The sequence below is a fragment of the Solanum stenotomum genome, chromosome 7, assembly GCF_019186545.1.
Source record: "Solanum stenotomum isolate F172 chromosome 7, ASM1918654v1, whole genome shotgun sequence".
In the NCBI taxonomy this organism is placed as follows: Eukaryota; Viridiplantae; Streptophyta; class Magnoliopsida; order Solanales; family Solanaceae; genus Solanum; species Solanum stenotomum.
The window spans coordinates 13,596,055-13,622,255 of NC_064288.1; the positions used below are offsets into that span (position 1 = coordinate 13,596,055).

Sequence of the window (26,201 nt, forward strand, 5' to 3'; positions counted from 1 at the left end):
TGCCACTCACGATGGTCTAGGTCGTGACACATCTTGGATCACTCTTTTCTGACCATGTCTTCCTCCTTCAGCAGAGACATTGCGGTTGAGCTACTAATTCAGTTGTTGGTGTGAAAAAATAAGTGATTTATAGGGAATATAGTTGTTATCTGTAAAAGTTATTGGCCACATACAAATCAAAATTTACTTTTGAAGGACCATCACAATTCACAAGCACTATTTTAAACTTTCAAAAAAAAAATTCTTTTGAAAAGTAGTTGATTCATGCCCCTTGTGTGGCTTAGCTGGTGTAATATATACACGAATTAAGATGGACTCTGGTTTCAGGTGCTCGTAAAGCATCAAGGACGAGGACAGAGGAGCTAAACTCCCATTCTTCTTCTTTAATAGAAGATGTACTAGTAAAGACCAGTTTGATTTTAGCATATATGCTTATTTGGGTCATAACCTTGAAAAGAAATGACGTGACCTTAATAATGCTTTGTATTTTTTTTTTTAATAATGCTTTGTATAGATCTATTAAGGAATGTGGAAATATTGTATGATACTTCCTCCGTCCATTTTTACTGATCCATTATACTATAAATAGTTGTCAAACAATATTTGCCCATTTTGGAAAATCAAGAGATAATTAATCTTTTGGTGTCTATTTTACCCTTCCTATTACTATTTAATACATTTCCCAAATCATTAAATTTAATATATTCAAAGGGTAATATAGTAATATTATCCTATTATTTATTGTTTCTTAATGGGTGTGTCAACTGTCTGTTGAGATACTTGTAGCAGATTCAATTATCAATGCTTATCAGGTTGTTTGAGGTAAATTTAGTTCAAATTGTTTGTTCCAATCTTTTCCACAAGATTATATTAAGTTGTTAAAATAGTTCATTAGAATTAGTCAAGTTAGTTACATCTTACTTATATTTAAGTTGATGTTACAATTGAATAAGATCATTCAAGCTGCTTTGATTCTCAATCCCTTTATGGTTTCAGAACCCTTCTAAAACTCTCACGAGTCGGATCCAATTATTTTTTCTTTCTCTCCTCTTCAAAAACATGGTTGTGCCTGCTACCACCAGTGGTAGTGTTGTTGCAGTCCCGACGACCACTCATGTGGTACAGTTTAATCCAGCTGCCTAATTACCGATCAAACTGCAAGGCAACCTCAACTTTACAACCTAGAAGGCGCAACTAGTGATGCTACTCAACGGACACAAGCTCCTTGGACATCTAGCTGGTGCCAAATATGCTCCACTAAGTGGTTGTATCGAATTAAAAGGAAAGTTGATGGTTCCATTGACAGGTACAAGGCGCGATTTGCAGCAAAAGGTTTCACACATTGCCCAAGATTGGACTTTCATGAAGCTTTTAGTTTGTTTGTCAAACCAACCACTGTCGGGATCGTTCAATCCATCGTAATTCAAAATAAGATGAAGGTTCACCAACTTGACGTAAACAATGCATTTTTGCAAGGTAACTTACAGGAGTGAGTATTCATGGCTCAATCGAAAGTCTATGCTAACTCTGATCATCCCAATTATGTATGCCGTCTCAAAAAGGCCATTTATGCCTAAAACAAGTTATACATTGCCTGGTACGAGGCTCTCAAGTCTCACTTGACTAATATCAGATTTGTTAAGTCAGATGCCTCTCTGTTTATTTTCACATCTAAGGCTGTCACTATGTATATTCTGATGTATGTTGATGATAGCCTCATTACTGGAAATTATCCAACCCCTGTCGCACATGTAATCAACTCTCTGGCTGGCAGATTCTCCCTAAAGAACCTTAGTGAACTCAACTATTTTTTGGGGATCGAAGTTAAACATGTTCCAAATGGGATTGCCTTATCATAGTCCACATACATACTTGAGATTCTCTCAGATGTGGATATGACATACTGCAAAAGGGTTACGACACCCATGTGCTCAAGTTCACCATCCAATGAAGGTGATGGTTCACATCCTGTCGATGCAACCTTGTATCGACACACTCTGGGTAAGTTGCAATACTTATCATTCACGCGTCCTGATATTGCATTTGCAGTTAACAAATTATCTTAGTTTATGCAATTCTCGAGTCTGGAGCACTAGAAAGCAGTAAAAAGAATTCTTCGATATCTCAAGTCATCAGCAACATCGTGCTTGCAAATATCTCGTCACTCTCATAGAAATCTATCTATGTATGCCGATGTTGGTTGGGTGGACGATTCCTGTGACATAATCTACATAGCTGGTTATACTCTCTTGTGATCAAATTCTATATGTTGGTCCTCTAGGAAGCAACAATTAGTTGCTCGGTCTTTCACTAAAGCAGAATACAAATCGGTAGCTAATGCACTCTCTGAGATTACTTGGGTCCAAAATCTGTTGAATGAGTTACGATACCAAGTCTCACAAACGCCAATCATTTTTTGTGATAACATTGATGTTTCATATCTCAGCAAAAACCCAGTCTTCCATATTAAGATGAAGCACATTGCAGTAGACTTTCATTACCTCCGCAACAGTGTGCAATCAGGCAGAGTGATTGTCAAATATCTTCCCGCCATGGATCAAATTTCTGACACTCACAAAGCCGCTGCCCAAGCCTGCCTTTCTTCGGCGTTTATCCAAGTTAGGAGTTGTTGCACCACACCTAACTTGAGGGGGTGTATTGAGATACTCGCAGTAGATTCAGTTATCAATAATTATCAGGTTGTTAGAGGTAGATTTAGTTCAAATCGTTTGATCCAATCTTTTTCCCAAGATTAGATTAAGTTGTTAAAGTAGTTCCTTAGAGTTAGTTACATATTAAGTTATTAGAGTAGTTCCTTAGAATTAGTCAAGTTAGTGACATCTTACTTATATTTAAGTTGATGTTACGATTGAATAAGATCGTTCAAGTTTGTTTTGATTCTCAATCTCTTTACTGTCAAGTCAATAGTTAATCACTATTGTTAGACAACAACAGAGTAATACTATTATTATTTATTGATGCGGAAGATGAAAGACAAAGAATAAAGATTGGGATTGCTATTAATGGGAAAGATGAAAGAAGCAAAGAACGAGGAAAGAATTAATTTTAATTACTAAGCAAATGTACACCTTCAATAACTATAGCCTATAGGTAGATAAAAGAATTTTGCAGGTTCAGGTTCAGGTTCAATATATTAAAAAACAAATTTTTAATAAAATATTTTTTTTCCCTAAGAATAAGTTGGCCAAATAAGTTTTTTAGTCACATTTTAGTAATTCAACTTTTGAGGTCTTTCCACTTTTGACTTTGCGCTCTTCATGATAATTTGGAAAAAGGTTTTGGGTAAAAAGTAAAACGAAAAAATGAATGTGACCTTGATAACCATTTATCATTTCTCTTTTTTTCCCTCATTTTAAAACCTCTTCTCTCATTATTCAAAATTTCTTATACCAAACAAAAAAAAATAAACAGTTGCAACACTTGAGCTACTGTAAAATTCGATTTCGTCAATTAAAATGGACTGGATAATCCTATATTTCTATTTAAATAGTTACATGAATTTTTAGTTTAAAAATAAAAAAAGTCTCTGCAAATTTAAATCTAAAACATGGAGAAAATTCTATTGGGAGCATCATTCCCTCATGAGTTCTATAGTGCGCGATCCAATCAGGGCTTCAATGCGGGTACCAAAAACTTAATGGAATTGTTTATTAAAATGCTGTATTAATTGTTCAATTGGTCCCCTGCACGTTGAAGCATTAATGTTGTGCCTCACTTTATTTCAATGGACCTTATTGTTTTTCAACTTACCAACTTCTCACTGCTATTTAATTTATTAAATATATTTTATAACTAACATTTTAATTTGATACAAATATAAGGTAATAATTCAATTTTACACTTTAAAACCTCCCTTTCTTTAGTACATATGATAATTTTATTTCAAAGTGGTCCGATTGACAGAAGTTGACATCATGATAAATTGCTAATGAAAGAGAAAAATACCAAAAATGGGTACATGGACAAATACTTAATAGATCATAATACTGCAAACTATATTCGTTTGTACTTAATAAGATCTTACTGACATTCAAATCTTAGTTATTTTCAAGATCTGAATCTTTATCATTCAGATCTTAGTAATTAAAATCCCGAAAGTGAGACATATCATAGCTAGTTACTTGAGATCTTAGCCATGCCCTTCATTTCATAAACTAAATCCTCAATAAATTTGCATTGTATATCCTTGTTCAACAGAAACTCCTTCCATTTCTTCTGATTTTCCCTAAAAATTTTACCTGGCTCCTTGTCAACCTCCATCATCACCATCTCCACAGCTTCCTTAATATCTTGTTTACCAAAATAACCATCTTCATCTCTCCTATTCACCTCCACCCCAGCTTTCATATCCCCACTCACCAGCTTTGCATTCAAGAACTGATCACCTTTCTGTGGTAACATAACAACTTGACAGTCATTCACTAATGCCTCTATTACTGAACTGAATCCTGCATGACATACATAACAACCAACACTAGAATGTGCAAGTATGTGTTGTTGCTGAACCCAACCTGAATGAATAATTCCCCTTCCCCTTTCTTTCACTCTCTCCATAAACCCTTTTGGTAAAACTCTGTTTAGTTCAGCTGACACATCAATATTTGCAGGAAAATTCAAGACCAGAAAGAAAGGCAGCCCTGTTTCTTCCAAACCTAAAGCTAGTTCTTTTATCTGATCATCAGTCAAGAATGTTTCGCTTCCGAAAGAAGAGTAAATAACTGTTCCTGATTCAAATTTGTTTAGCCAATTACCCCATCTTTCTTCTAATTCCCCTGTAGGTGGATCAGGTACTACTGGTCCAACTAGAAAAACAGGTTTCTTGAATTGTGATTTTACGTATTCAATATATGGTCCTTCCATTTGAGAACAAGTTTTCGCTAGTATAGCAGAGCACCCCTTAAGACCTGAGAGTACGCGGTCGTATACAGTAGGACCTCCATGGAAGCTCTTGAAAATGTATAGAAAATCTTGAGCTTCAAAGGTTTTGACTGAGGTGACAGAGGTATGAGGAAATCCAGGTGGAGGTTTTTTCATGACTTCAAGAGATGGATAATTTTTGGGTTGAGGAACTCTAGCAGGGCAAGTAAGAAAAGCAGTAGAAAGTGCAACGAAAACAGAGTAAAAAACAGATTTGATCCCTAATTCATCAGCCATTTTAGGGAGCCAATCTTGAGCAAAATCAAAAAGAACAAAATGGGGTTTGAGTTTGGAAAGTAAAGACTTGATTTGTGGTTGCATTTGGTCTAAAGCAACTTTGAGAAGTTCAGCAGTTATTGGTGTCAATTCAGCAGTACTTTCAGCACCAGGAGGTAGACCTTCAACTTGCGGAAGAGTGAGAGGGACAATACAAGTAGTTGGAGCAGAATTCAGCATAGATTTCACTCTGCTAGCATTGCCAGATGCAGTGAAAAATGAAACTTTAACACCATGAAAGGAGAGCTTGTTAGAAAGCTGAACAAATGGACTAATATGACCAAATGCAAAAAAAGGGAACACAACTATGTGAAGAACATCGTTTGAGTTCCCATTGATCTCCATAATTGATTCTCTGAATTAAAATTGGTTTGTTAGCTATGCAAACAAGTAGATAACAACTTGTATATATAAAAGTAGACAAGAAAGAAAAGACATGTGAATAATGGAGGATTGTAGAATGGTAAGTGGGAGGAATGGTGAGCTGACCAATGTTTCCAAATTGGCCTCGTGGACGAATTGTCAGCCAATAATTTTTTTTCCCTAACTAAAGTCACTCTACTATGTTTTCTAATATCCTAACCAAAAAATAAATAAATTAAAAAACTATGTTTTCTAATACAAAAATTACAAAACTTTGACTCTACTAAAACCAAATTCATAATGGTCGAAAAATCCAACCTCTTGATGCCTTTTAACTTAGACTTTAGTTCATATTTATGTTTCTCAATTTTAGATATGTAGTAGACATTTTAGCTTGTACTATAAAATTGAACAAATAGGCATATGCATTTTACGTGGTGTCCTACTTGATAATTTAGTGTCCTATACACTACTAAAAAATAGTGAATACCGATCTAAAAATTACTAACTTCAAATGGAAGTCACTAATTTTCGACCTCCGGAGGTCGGTATTGTTAAAAAGAATAAAAAATTTAAAAAAACTTTAGAAAACCGACTATAAGGAGTCGGTTTTTGTGCAAGAAAAAGAGAAAAAACCAAATACCGACCTCTAGAAGTTGGAATTTTTCCCAGAAAAAATGAATTACAATAAAAACCGACCTCTTGATGTCGGTATTAAATAAATAAATAAATAAATAAAAATATTTTAGTTTTTCTCAATTAAATATAAAAAACAAAATCGAGAATTATTTTGAATTAATTTTATTTAAATCGTCTTCCGGAGGACGGTTTTGTGTAAAATAAAAAATAAAAAAATTATAAAATTAAAAAGTATGTAATTAAATTAATTTTCATTATATATATTGACTTCCAGAAAATTAATATTTTCAATTAACTTAAAATAAATTGTCCTCCGAATGACGGTTTTATTCAAGTTAAAAAATAAATTAATATAAAATATCGACTTTCCGATGTCAGTATTATTTAATTAACATGATTACTTTTTGTTTATCTTAAAATTTTATGTGATACCGACCTCATGAGGTTGGCATTTTTTATTTAATCTAATTACTTTTAATAAAAGTGACATCCGGAGGTCGGTTTGTTTAACATATTTCTATTAATAATAATTTTACTATTGTGCATAATACTAAATTTTCATTCTACACCTACAATTAATTGTTTTAAAAAGTGTAACTATTTTTTATACTTTTATAAATAAAAAGTTAGAATTCGTGGAATAAATAAAAAACATCAATAACCCATATTTAATTGTATTTCTTCATTTTCTAGATTGTTTTGAATTATTTTAATTCAATTGAGTCGAGGGTCTATCGAAAATACTCTCTCTATCTCTAAGGTAGAAATAAATTTAACAAAACCAAGCCAAATCTTGTAATTTCAAATCTCTACTCAAGAACCTTCGAATTTCCATTGCACCATCATTTTTAACAGCGCGATACATCTGCAGTGGAAAATCATCTTGGAAATTCAGAAAACTATTTAACAAATACAAATTTTAAATAAGTAAATAACCATCACTAATAAAAAAATTCAGCTTTGAACTTCCTCAATAAATCTCGTAGCTTATACTTTTTTTAAATAATCCATCGTTAATTTGTGCTAAATAAGATAAGCAACAAATTTTACTGTTTAGATACATAGTTTATCTATCGCTAATTCTTTTCTTCTTTTTTCAGTAGTGCATCCGCAGTACCAAGACTGGATTTAATTCAAGCTTGGAGTATTGTAATGATTATTTGAGAGTGAACGTTGTTCCACAGTGGTTCTGTGATGATGAGATGATATATGATCCTTCGGCAGCCATTATAGGCACAAATATAAGGTCTGGTCATGCTGATTTTTATCCTCTACAGAGTTGATATACTACAACTTATTGCCCCTTTGGAGGTTATCCGTGGTTCGAGGTCCAAGATTTGCACTCCTTGTCTATGGGCGATTCTTATTAATTAATTGGGAGGCTATTTGTGGTTCAAGGTCTGGGCTACGCCTTCTCCGTCTCTAGACTCACTGTGACTTGTTCTTAGTAGATATAACTATTCTGTGTACCTTTCGGGCTTATGGGGGTCCGCTCAAAATTTTACTTAAACTTGCGCACGAGTGTACCTTTTGTGCTTATAGGGTTCAATAAGGTTTAGTTATTTGGACTTAGTTATTTCTCTATTCTTAGTACACTCGTGTGCATCTATTTTAAATTCCTCTCTTGACCTCTGGTTTGTGTTTATTCTAGCATTTCATATTGTTTTTACTTCTCCTGCTCAGTCGACTTATGATGCCTACTAAGTACCTTTTATTTTGGTACTCATGTCATACTTCCCATGTGTTTCGTGATGCAGGTCCGAGCATCAGCTACCAACGTTGATATTCGCGCCTGCTGCAGCTTTAGTTCAGAGGTGAAGGTGAGTACTTGATGTCCTAGACTTACCCGTCTCTATCTAATATTTTGATAGCTAGTCCTTTTCTTTTTTAGACAAACTTAATTTGTATTTTGAATTCATTTTTGGGACTGATACTCTTTTGTTTTAGAAAGCTTTGTACTTGTGACTTCCAGGTTATCTTTTGTATATATTATTTTGATTTGCTTTCGCCTATTATTTTATTTCTATTGTTAAATTATTGCTCTCACTTTATTTCTACCCTTATATACATACTTGTTGTTCTAGGGTACGGTTAACTTATCTACTGATGGGTTATTGTAGGTGTCATCATGACTCAAGAAATCGGATTATAATATTTTATGACACAATACTATTTTAGAATACGTACTCTAGAATTGGATGTTGAATCATGTCAATGAAATTCTTTAAATTGTGTTTATATGTATCTGGTATTCCCAATCAAATCGTTGTGTGGGTTCACTGATGTTATCGATCTCTCTATCCTTTTATTCTTTATCCCTCTATTTGCTCATGATCTTTCCATTTCTCTAATATTTTTGTAGACAATAAAATTCGCGTCGAGAAAAATAATAATCAAGAACGGAAAAATATCGCAATAATCATATTTATTATTTTAAAGTGCGAGTGTTACAATCTCTATGATTCCTCTGAATTCGCCTTTTCAAATATAAATTCAAGGGCTCTTGAGCTTGATCTTGAACTTGGGATTTATCTCGATCTTGATCACTATTTTGATCTTGAACTTGGACTTGGACTTGATCTTGAACTTTATCTTGATCTTGACTTTCTAGTTGAATTCAAGGGCTTCGAGCTTGATCTTGATCGTTCTTGAACTTGATCTTGACTTCTTCAAATCTTGAACTTGAACACTTGAATTCTTGAATTCTTGAACTTGTAGAGAAATTGCGGCTTTTGATCCACGAGCTTTCTCTAGCTTCTTGTTCAAATTCTTGGTCCTCTTTTCTAAATTATGAAGACCTCTATTTATAGTTTTAGAATAGGGAAGTTGTGATTGGAATAGGATTCCCTTCGGCGAATCAAATTAAGTGACATGTTAGATGGACTTTATGGAGCGAATTTTAATTAAATTCATATTTATTGAATTTAAATAATTAATTCAATTATATTAATCCATAATATTTATTTGGACTAATATATTAATGAATTTAATATAATCCGAATCATTTTAATAAATTTATATTTAATTTTTTTTTAAATAATTACAAATGCCCTTGCTTCAAGCCATGTCGAGGTATTGCACTTCGAAGACAAGACTTGGAAGCATCCACTCGTCCATTTTTTTTGGGCACACATTTATTAGCTTCTCTTATATGTGTCATGAATTGAGATAAGATGAAATAATGTACATGTTGCCAGGGGTTTTAGAACATATTTATATTTCAACATTTTTTACTTTTGAAAACAAAATCAGTATATACGTTGTCAGTGAATTTTAATTCATGTAAATTATCCAAAAAGGCTTAAGTTATCTGCGGGCCCTTAAAGTTATCCACATAATTCACTTAGACATCTCAATTATGATTAGTACTTATTAGACACTCTAATATCTTGAATATGTACTTATTGAACACAAATGATAATAAAGCTTTTAAAATGTGGTGTGTATAATTCACGCACATTGTTTTGAAAAAGTAACCAATAAGACTTCAGCATGTGGCACATGGGCCCAATCTAATGAATTTTCATTTATTTTTAATTCCAACCTTTAATAATTCAAAAAATTGATTAACAAAAAGAAAGAAAAAAAGTTTCCTCCCCCAACCCCCCACAGGAACCCACCCACCTTTCTCTTCTTCCCCTAACGTCGGCACCTCCTGCGGCAACAACAACAAAAAAGAAAGAAAAAAGCAAATCTCTCCCCACCCATCTAATTATTTGCCCTTTCTTCTTCTTCTTCATCCGTTGTCATCCACTATTTTATATTCCCCGAAGAGATTAACTTTTATTTTTCTTCTTATAATAAATTATGAGCTATGGAAATTAAGTCAAATACAAATAATAAAATAAATTATGAAGCATGATAGATTAATGGAGTGATTATTGTGATTTTTGTGAAAAATAAGTTGACTTGATAAATTATTTTGAAATCGATGACGAAGAGAAATCGTGAGGATTCAAATGAATTATATCAAATTTTCTGATATTATTTTATAACTTTAATGGCTGGTGATGTTTGTTGATCGAAGTGATCGGAAATAGAGATGGACGGAAGTTGCCTTTATAACTCTGATGTCTGATTTTTTTTTCATTCTTGCAAATTCGATTAGCACTTAGCAGATTTAAGTTTTTTTTTTATATATAAAAAAGCGAAAAATAAAAATGAAGAACCAAAACAGAGTTTAAAATGATTAAAATAGAGCGAAGAAGAAGACATCTGCTGGTATAGCCTACAGGGGTGGGGGTGGGGCTGGGTTTTTTTTTTTTTTTTTTGGATATTATAAGACATCATTTTGAATAAAAGTTTATTTTTAGGTGTTTTAATTAATGCAATGCCAAGTGTCATAAGAAGGAAAAAAGGTACAAGTTTATTATTAATAAAAAAAATATATAAAAAAGTTTGGGACCTGTTCACGCGATTCAATGTAGTGAGATGCACTTATTTTGCCACATCAGCATTTGTGCTTAATAGACACATGTTTTAAATAATTTAGGTGTTCAATAGGTACAAACCATAATTGAGGTGTTTAAGTGAATTATGAGGACAACTTTAGTGGGCCGCAAATGACTTAAGCCTATCCAAGACTGTGATCATATGGGCCCACAAAATTTCCTTTCCCTTTTTTATCTCTAACTTGAATTTCTCATTGTTCTCCTTGTACGTTTGAGCTTCTCAATTGGATTAGGACATGAAGTCTTAGTCCAAATAGGATACTGATATCTTTTCACCGCTTTTCAATTATCACTTCCTATTAGGAAAATGACTCTCTCAATTTGAGTTTGTTTTGGAGATGAAAAACCCCTAACAAAAACAAAATTGTAATTGAATTAGGAATTGTAATCTTACTCAATTTCAAATTCATATATCTTTTCTATTATCCTAGCCAAAAAAGAATTGTAGTTGAACTAGGAGAAGAATTTTATTTCCATCATATGATATCTATATACAGACACATTGTCTCCACAATTTTGTCTTCAATTACAGATCGTGGGTTACAAACCTATGACGAAAGGGGCATAATTCAAGGTAACTTTCCTCCCTTTTTTTGATTTTCGTCATTTTTTTACAGCTTGACACGTCTGTCGTAGAAAATTTATATCTCATTGTAGAAAAATTGAAATCATGAACGGTTTGATTTTCCAGAAACTAGACTTTTCGATCTCTAACATATCCAAAATTCAGAATTTAATACCTTTCGAATCTTTTTAGATGATTTTTTGAAGTTACCTCTAGATTCTGTCATGCTGAAAATTTCAGAGTTGTGTGGCTTTACTAAAACTCTCGTGTCTTGATGTGGGAACGATGAAATCACAAGCTGCTTGATTATTTCAAATCTAGACACAAAGGTCTACAACATGTCCGAAATTTAAGATTTAATAACTTCAAAATCTTTCTTGGTGTTTTTTCGAAATTAACTTTAAATTCTGTCATGCAGCTGATTTCAGATTTTTGTTGCCTCACAAAATGTTTCATATCTCAATGTCAGAACATGGTCAACAAAAAGGTTGTGATAGCTTGCAACTATACTTCAAAGACTTCATTATCACCAAGAAAATATTGTCTCAAGTCTAACCTAGTTAACTTAGCATGACTTGCAAGTCTTAGACGTCTTGACAGGTAACAGTTCCTCCTGTACTTGGGTTTTCTTTCCTCCTTTTTGTAGGTAGGATTCAAAGGATGACCCGTGGAGAAGGTAGTCTTATGAAACAAAGGGATGAGTACTCGCCTTCGCCCTAAGGGAGATAATTTTATGATATTTGAAGGTGCAAAGGTGTGAAGGGATGGTTACACATCCCCGCCCTGAGAAAGGTAACTTTATGGTATTCTTAAGGCGAAAGAGGATAGATACACATCTCCGCCCTAAGAAAGGTAATTTATGGTATTTTTAAGGCGAAAACGGATAGATACAAATTCTCGCCCTAAGAAAGGTAATTTATGGTATTCTTAAGGCGAAAACAGATAGATACAAATCCCCGCCCTAAGAAAGGTAACTTTATGGTATTCTTAAGGCGAACGCGGATAGATACAAATCCACGCCCTAAGAAAGGTAATTTATGGTATTCTTAAGGCGAAAGAGGATAGATACACATCCCTGCCCTAAGAAAGGTAACTTTATGGTATTCTTAAGGCGAAAGTGGATAGATAAATATCCCTGCCCTAAGAAAGGTAATTTATGGTATTCTTAAGACGAAAGCGGATAGATAAACATCTCTGCCCTAAGAAAGGTAATTTATGATATTCTTGAGGGGAAAGCGGATAGATACACATTCCCGCCCTAAGAAAGATAATTTATGGTATTCTTAAGGCGAAAGCGGATAGATACAAATCTCCGCTCTAAGAAAGGTAACTTTATGGTATTCTTAAAGGCGAAACCGGATAGATACACATCCCCGCCCTAAGAAAGGTAACTTTATGGTATTCTTAAGGTGAAAGCGGATAGATACACATCCCCGCCCTAAGAAAGGTAATTTATGGTTTCAAGGCTTGAAAACAACTTCAACTTGCAGACTTAAAGAATTTGAAGACCTCAACTTGCAGACTTGAAGAATTTGAAGACCTCAACTTGCATACTTGAGGAATTTGAAGTCCTCAACTTGCAGACTTGGAAGACTTTAATTTGCATACTTAGGAAGATTTGAAGACTTCAGCTTGCATACTTGGAAGATTTGAAGACTTCAGCTTGCATACTTGGAGGATTTGAAGACTTCAACTTGTATACTTGGAGGATTTGAAGACTTCAATTTTAAAGAAACTTCAAGTATGTTGTTAACGAAACTCATATTTTTAATGGTTTGCCCCCATCTATTGACCAATCAATACTTCGTACAAGTCTAAAGTTTGATGAGACAAAAGATAAAACAAAATACTTAACGCTTTGACTGTCATGTGATAGATCAAGTGGGAACATGTGGTTTTTTGATACTCATACAACTGAACTTAGGATATATTCTAAGTGCCTACGTACTTCAATGAGGAGGATCAAGTCACAACATAATTCTGGGGGAGTGATTTTTTTATTTTATATTTTGTTGTGTCGTACACAGTTTATACTCTTGCGGGCCAGGAGTGACATGCAGTTTAGGCTCATACCTTAAGGAGCATCATCTTACTTCAAGGGTAGTACCTCTTTAGGAATTTTGCATTAATAGGACCAATCCTTACGCCGTCTGCATCATCAAACTTGTAAGAACCATGTGAATATGATTCTTGTACAACATATGGTCCATTCCACTTTGAGGTAAATTTTCCCCCAGACTTGTGCGAAATAATGATAGGTCTTCTTACCGCGAGAACTTGGTCTCCAACTTCGAAGAACCTCAAGCGAACCTTTTTATTGAAAGAACGAGATAGACGAGCTTGATAACATTCAAGGTTTTGTTGGGCTTCTAGCCTCTTTTCATCAAGTGCTTCTAACTCAACAAGACGTAGTCGAGCATTTTCTTCTTCAGTGAGCCCTTCTTGAATAGCAAGTCTTAAGAAAGGTCTTTGACGCTCGAGTGGCAGTACTGCTTCAACTCCAAAAGCAAGTGAATATGGTGTTGCTTGAGTTGGAGTGCGGTATGTTGTCCTATATGCCCACAAAGCTTCTTCCATTCTTTCATGCCAATCCCATTTGGACTTGGAGACAACTTTCTTCAGGAGGTTGCATAGAGTTTCACTGAATGCTTCCGCAAGACCATTGGTGGCAGCATGATACATAGAAGATTTACGCTGCTTGAAGCCAAAGAGATCACAAATCTTGTTCATTGACTTGTTATCAAATGGCTTGCCATTGTCTGTTATTATGTAGTGAGGGATGCCAAAGCGATAGATGATATTCACTAGGATAAAATTTGCAACATTCTCTTTCTTCACTTCTTTAAGAGCGACAACTTCTGCCCATTTTGAGAAGTAATCTATTGCAACTAAGATGTACAAGTGTCCACCAGAAGATTTTGGTAGTGGTCCCACAACATCTAATCCCCAAGCGTCAAATGGCCAAGATGCAATAGTTGGGTGCAATACTTCAGGCGGCTGATGTATGAAATTTGCATGAAATTGACAAGCATCGCACCTCCGAGCATAATCTAAGCAATCATTCACCATGGTTGGCCAATAATACCCTATCCTCTTTATGTGAAAGTGGGTTTTCGGTCCAGATTGATGTGATCCATATACTCCCGAGTGTGTTTCTTGCAAAGCTTGAATTGTTTCTTCCTCTCCCAAACATCGTAATAGTACACCCTCAAATGATCTTTTATATAATGTGTCCTTATAGTAAAGGAATCGAGTTGCACTACGACGAATGTCAGTCCTTCTCCTTGGATCTTCTGGAAGTATACCATAACACATGTAGTCAATAGTGGGTTGTCTCAAATATTCCTTCGTGTATTCAGAAACGGCGATGAGAAGATCAAGTTCATTTTCTATACATTCTTCCTCATTTGGCGGTGGTACTATCCATTTTTTACAAATAGTCACTTGTGTCTGATCAGGAAGGGTTAGCGTTGAAGCTAGAGCAACCAATGCATCAGGTTTCTTATTCTCTGATCTACGCACATGTTGAAGGGTTACAGATCTAAGCCATCCTATCAACGTTTGGGCATAATCATGATAAGGACGCAATTCGGGATTCTTCACCTCATAACTTCCCAAGAGTTGGTTGATCACCAACTGAGAGTCACCAAAGACTTGTAAGTTTAATTGCTTCATGTCAACGGCCATCTCAAGTCCAAGTATCAACGCTTGGTATTCAATGACATTATTGAAGCAACATTGCTTCAAAGTAAAGGAGAATGGTAGAATCTCTTTTTGTGAAATGATGAACACTTCGCTAGCACCAGCTCCGCCTTGATGCGCAGCTCCATCAAAGTACATTTTCCAAGGAGGTTGAACTTCAATTAACATCGCATCTTCATCAGGAAGTTCATCAGTTAACTCCCAATCATCTGGTATCGGATGGTCTGCCAAGAAATCCGCCAATGCTTGCCCTTTCACAACTTTTTGAGGGATGTACACTATCTCAAACTATTGGAATTAGAGGTACCATTTTGCTAGTCGGTCACTAAGGACATGTTTTGACATAACAAACTTGATGGGATTTGCTCTAGAAATAATACGAACAACATGGGCTTGAAAATAATGTTTCATCTTTTGAATTGAGAAGACTAGCGCCAATCACAATTTTTCAATTGGTGATTAGTTCAGCTCATTTGGTGTCATCGTTCTACTCAAGTAGTAAAGAGAGTTTTCTTTGCCTTCACTATTCTCTTGAGCTAACAGGGCTCCTACAGACCTTTCTTGTGCCGCAATGTAGAGTATCAATGGCTTTCCAGGTATAGGAGCTGCCAAAACTGGAGGTTTCGCTAGATACGACTTGATACTTTTAAAGGCATCGCTATATGTTTCGTCCTAATTAAAAGGAGTACATTTCTTCATGAGATGACCGAATTGTTGGCATCGTCCTGTTAGATTTGAGATGAACCTCCTCAAGTAGGCTAGCTTTCCTTGGAGACTTTTTAACTCATAAATATTTCGAGGCTCAGGCATCTTCGATATTGCATTAACTTTGGCTTGATCAATTTCAATTCCTCGATGTCTCACAATGAAGTCAAGGAACTTGCCAGAAGTAACTCCGAAGGCACACTTCAATGGATTCATCCTTAGTTGATATCTTCGAAGCAACTCAAACACCATTCTTAAGTCTTTCGGATGGTCACCCCTCTTTCTCGACTTTACCACCAGGTCATCAATATAACATTCAACATTTTTATGGAGCAAGTCATCAAATATATTTTTCATAGCCCTTTGATATGTAGCACCAGTATTCTTTAAACCAAAAGGCATCACCTTGTTAGCAATAAATACCTTTAGGCGTGCAAAATGTGATGAGTTCTTCATCCTTTGGTGCCATGCAAATTTGATTATAGCCAGAAGAACTATCCATGAATGACATCACCTCATAACCAGTGGTGGCATCAATCATCAGCTCGGGAATGGGAGGAGGGAACTCATCTTTAGGACATGCATTATTGAGATTCCTGAAGTCAACACAAACTCGAATTTGGTCATTCTTCTTCCTTATAGGAACAATACTTGAAATCCATGTAGGATATTTAACTTCGTGAATGAATCATGCCTCGATGAGTTTGTTGACTTCATTCTTTATCAATGGAACAAAGTGTGGCCTAAAACGTCTTTGGGCTTGCTTAATAGGACGTGCACCATTTTTGACTGCCAATTGATGGACTACTACTTTAGGATTCAAGCCAGACATTTGTTTATAGCTCCAAGCGAAGACATACCTATATTCTTTGAGTATATTCATATAAGCGATTTCTTCATCAACTTCTAGAAAGGCACTCAAGTAAGTAGGCCTTGGGTCTTCATCAGTGTCAAGGTTAGCTTCCTTTAAGGGATCTATTGTGGTCTTCACTCATTCTTCAAGTTCTGGTGGAGCATCTCCAGTATTGATCTTCCTCTTTTAGTGGGTCATTGTCATTGAAAGATATATGACAACACCAGACAATATCTTCAAACTCTTCATCAATCTTCATTTGAGACAAAGAATCGTGCTCATTCTGGATTGTAACATGATATGAGGAGCCTACACTTTCTTCATCTTTCTCGCGCTCCTTGGTGTAAACCATAGTGTGAGCCTTTGCCTTGAGTTCCTCTTTACACGAAACCATAAGCTAAGTTCCACTTGTCGCCTCATTCTAGAAGGAATTAAACTTTTGAAATCCTTTTGGATCATAGATGAAGCTAGCGTTGTCACTTTTAGATAACTTCTCTGATGCTTGTTGTTGTTGTTCTTCTTCAATGGACCTAATCTTCTGAACATAGAAGTTCTTGCAGTCGATTCTCCGAGTCGATCAAAGATGGAAGACTTTTTATTGGGAGCAATGATTTTATCTTCAAAAGTTATATGATTATTGCTTGCCCTTCTTATGGAGATGCGAACTGGTGGTGGTTGGTTATAGCATAGGCCTTCATATGCTTGCCTGGTTTTATCAACTGATGGAAGTTTCCCTAACATTGATGGCTCATTAGGGTTGTATCCAACTTTCGCAAATAACTTGTAAGCATTAGGATCAAAACCTTCTCTTGTGCATTTTGTAGGGAGTGCCACATCTCGTACTTGATTCTGAGCGATTGTCTTTCCTGGCAGCTTTGAAGACAAGTTTATTGCATTAATCCATCTGATAGGAAGAGTTAGTCCTCTTAATGTATCTTCTTGAATGTTAGATGATTTTACTTCTTCTTTCATTACTTTTGGAACATAGTGACGTGCAGAAGTCAGATTCTTCTTTGAAGACATGGTCTTCCCTTCAGTAAGATTGGGACAAAGTTCTTTAGTGTCAACTTTTGCCTTCCCTAGACAGCCGTATCGATTCTTTTGCTTGTGATCTTGTCAGACTTGGTTAATTTGACATCATTAGATTTTGTCCCTTTAACAATGTAATTCTTCAAATAAAATTTTGCATCAACAAAGTGTGTCTCAACTTCGATGAAAAGATTATCATCTACAACTATCTTTCTTTCAATCCCGACTTCAAGATACTTCAAACATTGATAGTAAGAAGATGAGACAATTTTCTTCTCGTGTACCCAATGCCTTTCAAGTAATTTATTGTATGAAGTCTTTGCATCGATCACGTGCATCCATGCGCTTGATCACAAATCTTCCATATGGATTTCTAATTTAATGGAGCCTATCGACCTCTGCCCCCCTTAATTGAATCCTTGTATCAACAAACGACTTTCACTAAGTTCTTCGATCGTGATGTTGAGTTCTTTCAATATGTGGATAGGTAGAATGTTGACTCCAGATCCTTCATCTATCAAGATTTTATTTATCTTCTCTAGCACATGACCAACCATATACAAAAGACGATTGTGTAGTGTTTCACCAAATAGAAGATCATTATCTGTGCATGTGATTTTTGTATCACATGTGTGTGCTTCTTGGGAAGAAGGTTCAATAGGCTTTTCAGAAGATGAAGGAGACATCATTGACAAGATTTCCCTTGTTTCTTTTTCTTCGCCCCTAGGAGACACTTTTGGTGAGGATTCTCTCGTTGTTCCTTCTTTCTCAGTTGGAGACACATTCATTGTTTCTTCTTTATTAGCATTAAAACATGATGCCTCGACATTTTCTTGAGTAGATTTTGTGTGCAACCAACTTGGTAAGAATTCCTCTAGAGTTACAGGATGTCGGGGTTTCTGGTACTATACACTTCTACCTTTACCTTTTTTGGGCGCTTGATTGATTTCTGCTTCACCAGTTTCTTCACCATCTTCTTTCTAATCGGTTGCTCATATGATTCTTTTCGTAAGCTTGAATTGTTGCATCTTCGCCTAGTCATAAGAATCCAGCCTTCATCACTATCTATATCAACTTGAGATTTGTCTAGCTCCAATGACTCTTCTTCATGCTTTTCAGCGATACATATTTGGACCGGATTGAGCGAGCCGAATGTGATGGACATTTGATTAGAACTACCTTTCTTATCGTCAAGGACAATCTTATTTTCTCTAACCAATCGCATCACTCTATCCTTGAAGACAAAACATTTTTCAAGAAGGTGACTCATAAGTCTATGATACTTGCAATAATTTGGGTCATCGACTTTTCCAGCTTCATCAGGTCGCTTTATCTCTGGCAACTCAATGAGCTTTAACTTAAGCAACTCATCAAAAATATCGGAAATGTCGGAATCCAAGAAGGGGTACTGTTTTTCTTGCATTTCCCTTAGGATTGACTTTTGGTTTGAATGCGCTTGAAAATTCGTTCTCACACTTTGCTTCTTACCTTCCTTTGTAGTGAACTTCACCGGTGACACATTAACATTCATTGACTCCTTGTTGTTGTTCTTGGGCACAAATTTGCTCAATCTCTTAGGTTCATGCTTGTCTCTTTCTTTGCAAGGGTCATGGACAAACGTCATATCTTTCCAGCAGAGGACATGCTCAACTCCATATCATGAGGGCGAGTAGCTAGATCTTCAAAGGATTTTGGTTTTATTCCCTGTAAGATATAAAAAAGCTTCCAGTGCATCCCTTAGATACACATTTCGATTGTAGAAGCTTCACTAAGCCTATCCTTGCAATTCAGGCTCGCGTTCCTCTACCGATTTATGAAGTCTATGGCTGGTTTATCCTTCCTTTGGCGAGTATTTGTAAGTTCTACCATGCTCACAGTAAACCTCGTGCTATAGAAGTGATTGTGAAACTCGTGCTCTAGTTGCTCCAAATTATTAATAAAATTGGGCTCAAGATCCGTGTACCAATCAAAGGCATTTCCTTTTAGAGATCGAACAAACTGCTTGACAAGATGGTCTCCATATGTTCCAGCATTAGTACATGTCTCCACAAAGTGTGCAACATGTTGCTTCAGATTTCCTCTACCTTCAAATTGTTAAAATTTGGGAGGTTGATAACCAGCAGACATTTTTAAGTTATCAATTCTTGCAGTGTATGACTTGGCATACATATGAGAAGACATGGTACAGACTTCATACTTATCTTTGATAGTGCCTTCAATGAACTCCTTCAAGCGATCGAGTGGGATCATTCCTTCAGAAGAAACTGGCATCTCATTAACAAGCGGTGCTTTCTTCGTAGGATCTCCAATCTCTTGAACTTCAACACATTTTCCGGGTGCATGACTTGCTTCTCCATCTAAAAGTCCTTCCATTCGATCCATTAACTTATCGATTCTAGACTCTTGGTGTTGTACATACTTTCTCAATCATTCAACCAACTTCGTCAGATTTGCGAGTTGTTCCTCAGAGGAAGAAACAACAGCCACCATTGTTGGCGTGCTCATTGGAGATGTAGGAGAGTAACATGTATTATCGCGTAAGGTGATCTTTAGCAAACTCACATTACACGACGCATGTGGAGGTGATTCATTCGTTGAATCATAGCTCTCCCTTGTGGTAGAGTTCTTGGAACCGGATTGCTCAAGTAGAGCTAAGGTCTTCTTGATCTTTTCAGCAACACTGCTTCTTCCTTCTAAAGCATTTGCGTAGGAACTTGATATTTTTGGATTCGCAAATCCAAAAGCTGGAGTTGATGCGGATGACACTTGAAGTGTTTGTTGTTCTAGCATAGAGGTTTTGCTCCTCGTAACAGCTCCGAAACTTCCAAAGATAACACCAAAAATGCCTTCAAGTTCAGTAGAGAACTTGGAGCTAGTGGTCTTAAAGGCAGTTGATTGAGAGTTGATCTTCATGGAAGTCATCTCGATATTCTTTAATGCTTGAAAAGTTGAGATGAGAGGTAGAGATTGTCCCACTGGGCGTGCTAGAATTTGTAGACAATAAAATTTGCGTCGAGAAAAATAATAATCAAGAACGGAAAAATATCGCAACAATTGTATTTATTATTTCAAAGTGCGAGTGTTACAATCTCTATGATTCCTCTGAATTCGCCTTTTCAAATATAAATTCAAGGGCTCTTGAGCTTGATCTTGAACTTGGGATTTATCTCGATCTTGATCTCTATCTTGATCTTGAACCTGAACTTGGACTTGGACTTGGACTTGGACTTGATCTTGAACTTTATCTTGATCATGACTTTCTAGTTGAATTCAAGGGCTTCGAGCTTGATCTTGAATCCGGTGGTCTTGATCTTGATCGTTCTTTAACTTGATCTTGACTTCTTTAAATCTTGAACTTGAACACTTGAATTCTTCAATTCTCAAATTTTTGAACCTGTAGAGAAATTGCGGCTTTTGATCCACGAGCTTTCTCTAGCTTCTTGTTCGAATTCCTGGTCCTCTTTTCTGAATTATGAAGACCTCTATTTATAGTTTTAGAATAGGAAGTTGTGATTGGAATAGGATTTCCTTCGGCCAATCATATTTAAGTGACATGGCATATGGGCTTTATGGAGCGGGCTTTAATTAAAGGGAAAATTGTATATAATAGCAAACTATTAATTCAAATTAAATGATATAAATATAGTTTGATTTAATTGTATCTCATAGCAAACTGTTGCTATTTCGCCTCTCTCCTGGTAAATCTCGCTTGCCACTCTCGTTCTCTCCCTCGCCTCTCTCGCTTTTTATACAAACGCAAATGTATAAATGCGTTTGTGTTTGTATAAAGCGAGAGAAATTGTATATATACATATATTTTCGTTCCCCTCTCTCCACTCTCCTTGATCTCGCTTGCCACTCTCCCAAATCTCGTTCGCTCACTCGCCTCTTTCACTTTATACAAAAAACGCAAATGTATAAAATGTGTTTGTATTTGTATAAAGTGAGAAAAAATTGTATATGTACATATATTTTCGTTCCCCTCTCTCCCCTCTTCCAGATCTCGTTCGCCACTCTCCTAGATCTCGCTCGCTCACTCGTCTCTCTCACTTTATGCAAAACACAAATGTATACATTGTGTTTGTGTTTGTATAAATCGAGAGAAAATTACATATACAAATACAAATGCATATATTTTCGTCCTATACACTTATGATTATACAAATACGATCTTCCCCTGCCCAGTTTTCTTTTGTCTTTCTCGCTTTATACAAACACATATTATACAATTGATCTTTTGTATATGTATACCAAAGCAGATTATACAACTGTTTTGTTTTGTATATGTATATCGAAATTATACAACTGCTTTCTTTTGTATATGTATAGCGAAATATACATATTTATGTTTGCAATGGAGCGCAATTATGCAAACTATAGCTATAACATACAAATATGATTTTTGTGTTTGCTATATGTGAAAGTTGATCTTAATTAAATTCATATTTATTAAATTTAAATAATTAATCCATAATATTTATTTGGACTAATATATTAATGAATTTAATATAATCCGAATCATTTTAATAAATTTTAAATGATTACAATTTTTTTTCAAAAAAGAATCAAAAAATTATGTTTAAATTATGTGAAATTAAATAAAAATGTGCTCCATTTATAGTATGAGTCAAAATTATCTATATCTTCAATAGTTTAGTCAGAAAATATTGATATCACTAATAGTTTGGACCCGAAATGTTCCTACTATTACTTGATTGATTAAAAATATTATTTTTTCGATAAATATATTGCTGTATTATTTTTCTTAGTAGTCATATTTTATTCCCAATTAAAATATTATTTTTAAGGATATCTTTATCTTGTTTCTTTTCTTTTAAAATCACTTTAAATAAATAGGAAGTGGTTCAACATTATTTTCCGATTTCATTTTATTCTTTTAATTTTAATGATGCCAAAAAGGGAGAAATAAATGAGTGTGAGTTAGAGTGTAGGTATATGGTATGTCGTTTCATAAATAGATTTATCTCTACTTACACATGCTTAGTGTTTGTCATCATAAAAACGTGGGAATTAATAATACAAACATGGTTACATATATATGCACGTTTGGTGTTCTGATGATAGACAAAGATAGTGAAAAACCAGGTTCAACAATAAAGCTGAATATATGCAAACCAGTTTCATTCATATAGCGTAATAGGGAAAATATGAAAAATTCCAATTAGAAGGCGTAGAAAAAGAAAGAAGCTATTGGAAAACAAATAGAGCCCTTTAGGGACTCTAATTATTGAAGTCGGATCAACAAGGAGTTAGTTTCCTTATGTCAGTCAATTAGGATTAGTGCGTTCTTGCTTTCGTAGTAGTTGATGTTGTTCTAGTTATTATTGAGTTATAATAAATCCTAGTTTGAAGTGCGGGTATTAGTTGCGGTACGGTGAGGTTTGTATTAAAAAGAGAGGTAATTTTCTTGGAGAGTTACTAGAATAGTTAAAGTTAGTTGTAGAAAAAATGTACTAGAGTTAGTCCCTTAGATAATTCATCATAATCTGAAACCGCTCTTGAAATTAGTAAAGATTGGTAGCTGAAATCCTATACACTAAGTGTCGGGATTTTTATTTCCTTCAGCAAGAATATTTTTCATAGTAAAATTTGTGTTCTCTACTTTTATTGTATACGATTCAACATAAAGGAACTTGATTCTTTGCCCAAGTGGTTTGTACTATCTCTTTAAAAAATCAATTAACATCTCAGAGAATTTGAACTTGCCTTAAATATTTTATAAGTAAAATTCAAGAAAACATATCATATACTTTGGTTATTAATGCATTAGATGACTTTTATTTTCCTGATTTCCATTACCACTCCTTGGGCCAATAGTATGTTCTTCATTATTGATTCGTCTTTTACAAGTTCAGCTTTTTGTGACAATTGAGTTGAGGTCTCATGCATCTATCCTAGTCAATCTAGCAGTAATTTAATCTTTGAGAAAACCTTATTTATGAAGTATCACAAACCGATTAGTGTGAGATATGTTAATGTATATTTTTTATGACTTTATATTATACTTCAATTTTTTGAATTGTCTTATTCTATATTGGGTAGGGAGTGGTTGTTTGTGTGTTGTGGAGGATAAAGGAAAATACTTTAAGTTTGATAAACTTAACACTTAAATTTTTTCTTCCAAATTTATCTACGATCTTACAATTTTTGTGTTTGTGTGTGATTTGTTTTACCCCTATAAGGGTCATGTTGGAATTTTGTCTCAGCAAAAGCTATCACAACTCTATACTACATTGAGTTGAACAAGATGAAACATTTGTCAAGACATCAGGTCATTGATTGCTTTTATACTATAATGAAAGAGCCCAAAAATTTTATACCATGAGAAAATATGACGTTATCTTAGTCATTACAATAAATAATATTTCCTTCATTTTATTTTATGTGGCACCGTTTGATCTGACACATTATTTTTAAAAAAAAAAGATTTTTAAAACTTGTGACCAAAACAATCCTTAGATATGTGTGTGGTTGTAAATTGAGTATATAATAAAAGAAAAAAAAAGGAGAATTTGAAAATTAAATTATTTTTAGTAACATAACAATCTTTTTGGAACTAACATTTTTGCGATGAAACAAAGTGTTTATTTTAATGTGCCATATATATTTGGATAAAAAGAAAGAAAAAATATCTTTCTATTCAACTTTAATTCTGTGATAGTTTGTTCTTTACTTTATTTATTCTACATTCATTTATTTTGATAGGATATTTTCTTGAAAAATCCATTAAAAGTAAAAATGAGCCGGGTGTTATGCATGATTGATTGTGGTCTTTAACGTTGAGAGCGAGATTGCGTATTATTTGATAAAGAATGGTTTGGAGTTTGCGTGTTGTGAAGGATAAGAGAAAATATTATAAGTTTGATAAATTTAACACTTGTGTTTTTTTCTTTCATATGTTTTATCTAAGATCTTATAATTTCTGGGTTTTTAATTTCTATGCTATTAAAAGAGTCATATTGGGCTATATAGCGGCGCAAGACATCACAAGTCTATACAACATTAAATCGAATAAGATAAACTTTTGTCAGAATCGTAGATCATTAAATGTTTCTATAGTACAATTAAAGTGGCAAAATATATTCATATCGCGAAAAAAATAGTCATTGAAAAAATACAGTCAATTTGCATCGAAAGAAGTTTATTTTGGTCTCACATCCCTGTGTTACCTAAAAGTTTTGTAAATATTTACTATATAATATTTACAAGCTTGTCTTTTCCAATTCTTGATTAGTAGATAGGTTTGATCAAGCTAAGGGAATGTTGTAAGTTTGATAAATTCAATACTTACATTTTTATTTCATATGATTTTCATTTTTGTGTTTGTGATTTTCTTGCTCTTAAAAGGGTGTCATGTTGGGCTATCATCGTGAAAAAAGTTATCACATGTCTATACAATATTAATTCTGAACAAGATGAAATTTTGTCAAAACAACAGGTCATTAATTGTTTGTTTACTACCATTAGGTGGCTTTACTAAACCCGACTATAAATACAAAATTATATCAATAACAGTATATATAACACTAACGAACAATAAATAAATAGTTATAAAACTCTGAGAAAGAGAATCTCATAACAAGACTTCTCTCAATCTGAGCATATTCCAAGTTTACCCATAACTATGTTATATCACATAATAGTCGATCCCATTTTTAACACTATATTTAACAATCAAGACAACATAACGCCCTTCACTTATGTCTCTTTCGTCTCTTTTCAAAATTTGTTTAGATAATTTACATTCTATTGGACCTATGTAAATTTCTATAAATAAAAAAAAGAAACTTGCAGACCATCAAAAGAGAAATTTGAATAAACAAAGTAAAGAGTAAACAAGCACAAAATTAAAAGGTAAAAAATCATAAAATTAAAAGCTATTTTACCTTATGAAGGATAAAGCTAGTCACACTCTCCACACATCCATTATTGGGTTGCTCTTTAATCAACTTTATAATTCCTTCTTTGTCCAAGAAATTCTCAACCTTCTAAAACCTTAGAATTTTAGTTTTTCTTGCTCCAATTGAAAAATGTAAAACATATTTTGTAAAAATATTGAACCCAAAAACAATAAATCCAACATTATATCTTTACCTCACTTTGTAGCTTATGGCAACTAGCTTATAACAACGATACTTTTTTCTAATAGCAAAATAGAGATACACTTTACCAGATTAGATACAATCTTCATTTCCAATTTATAGTACTTATTATAATGACCACAAATATATTTTATTTCCTGTCAATATTTGATATGTTTTGGCTCATTGATATTGGTATAGAAGTAATCGACAATTTGTTGCTTTGATAGACGTCTTTTCTCATTAAGCTTAATGTGGTATAAAGTTGTGATTGCTTCCCCACCAACTTACACTACTAAAAAATTGCTAAAAAACGACGGACAACGTCGCTCCAAAAAAGCGACGGACTAAGAGATGCCATCCGTCACTTTTTAATAAAAATAATTATTTTTAAAATTATTTTACAAAAAGCGACGGACGGCATCTCTTAGTCCGTCGCTTTTTTTTTTTCCGGATTTTTACATTAAATATATATATATATATAATTAATAATTATTTATTTAATATATATAGAGACGCCGTCCGTCGCTTTTTATTAAAAATAATTATTTATAAATTAAACAATAACCATGTTGTCC

General features: G+C 34.3%; 1 protein-coding gene across 1 annotated transcript; it reads right to left on the reverse strand.

Moving 5' to 3' along the window:
• Window positions 1–3,976: 3,976 nt before the first annotated feature.
• LOC125870563 (anthocyanidin-3-O-glucoside rhamnosyltransferase-like) lies at window positions 3,977–5,590 on the reverse strand. The gene has a single exon (XM_049551023.1). The coding sequence runs from the start codon at window positions 5,557–5,559 to the stop codon at window positions 4,135–4,137; it is 1,425 nt and encodes a 474-aa protein (XP_049406980.1). The 5' UTR covers window positions 5,560–5,590; the 3' UTR covers window positions 3,977–4,134.
• Window positions 5,591–26,201: the final 20,611 nt, after the last annotated feature.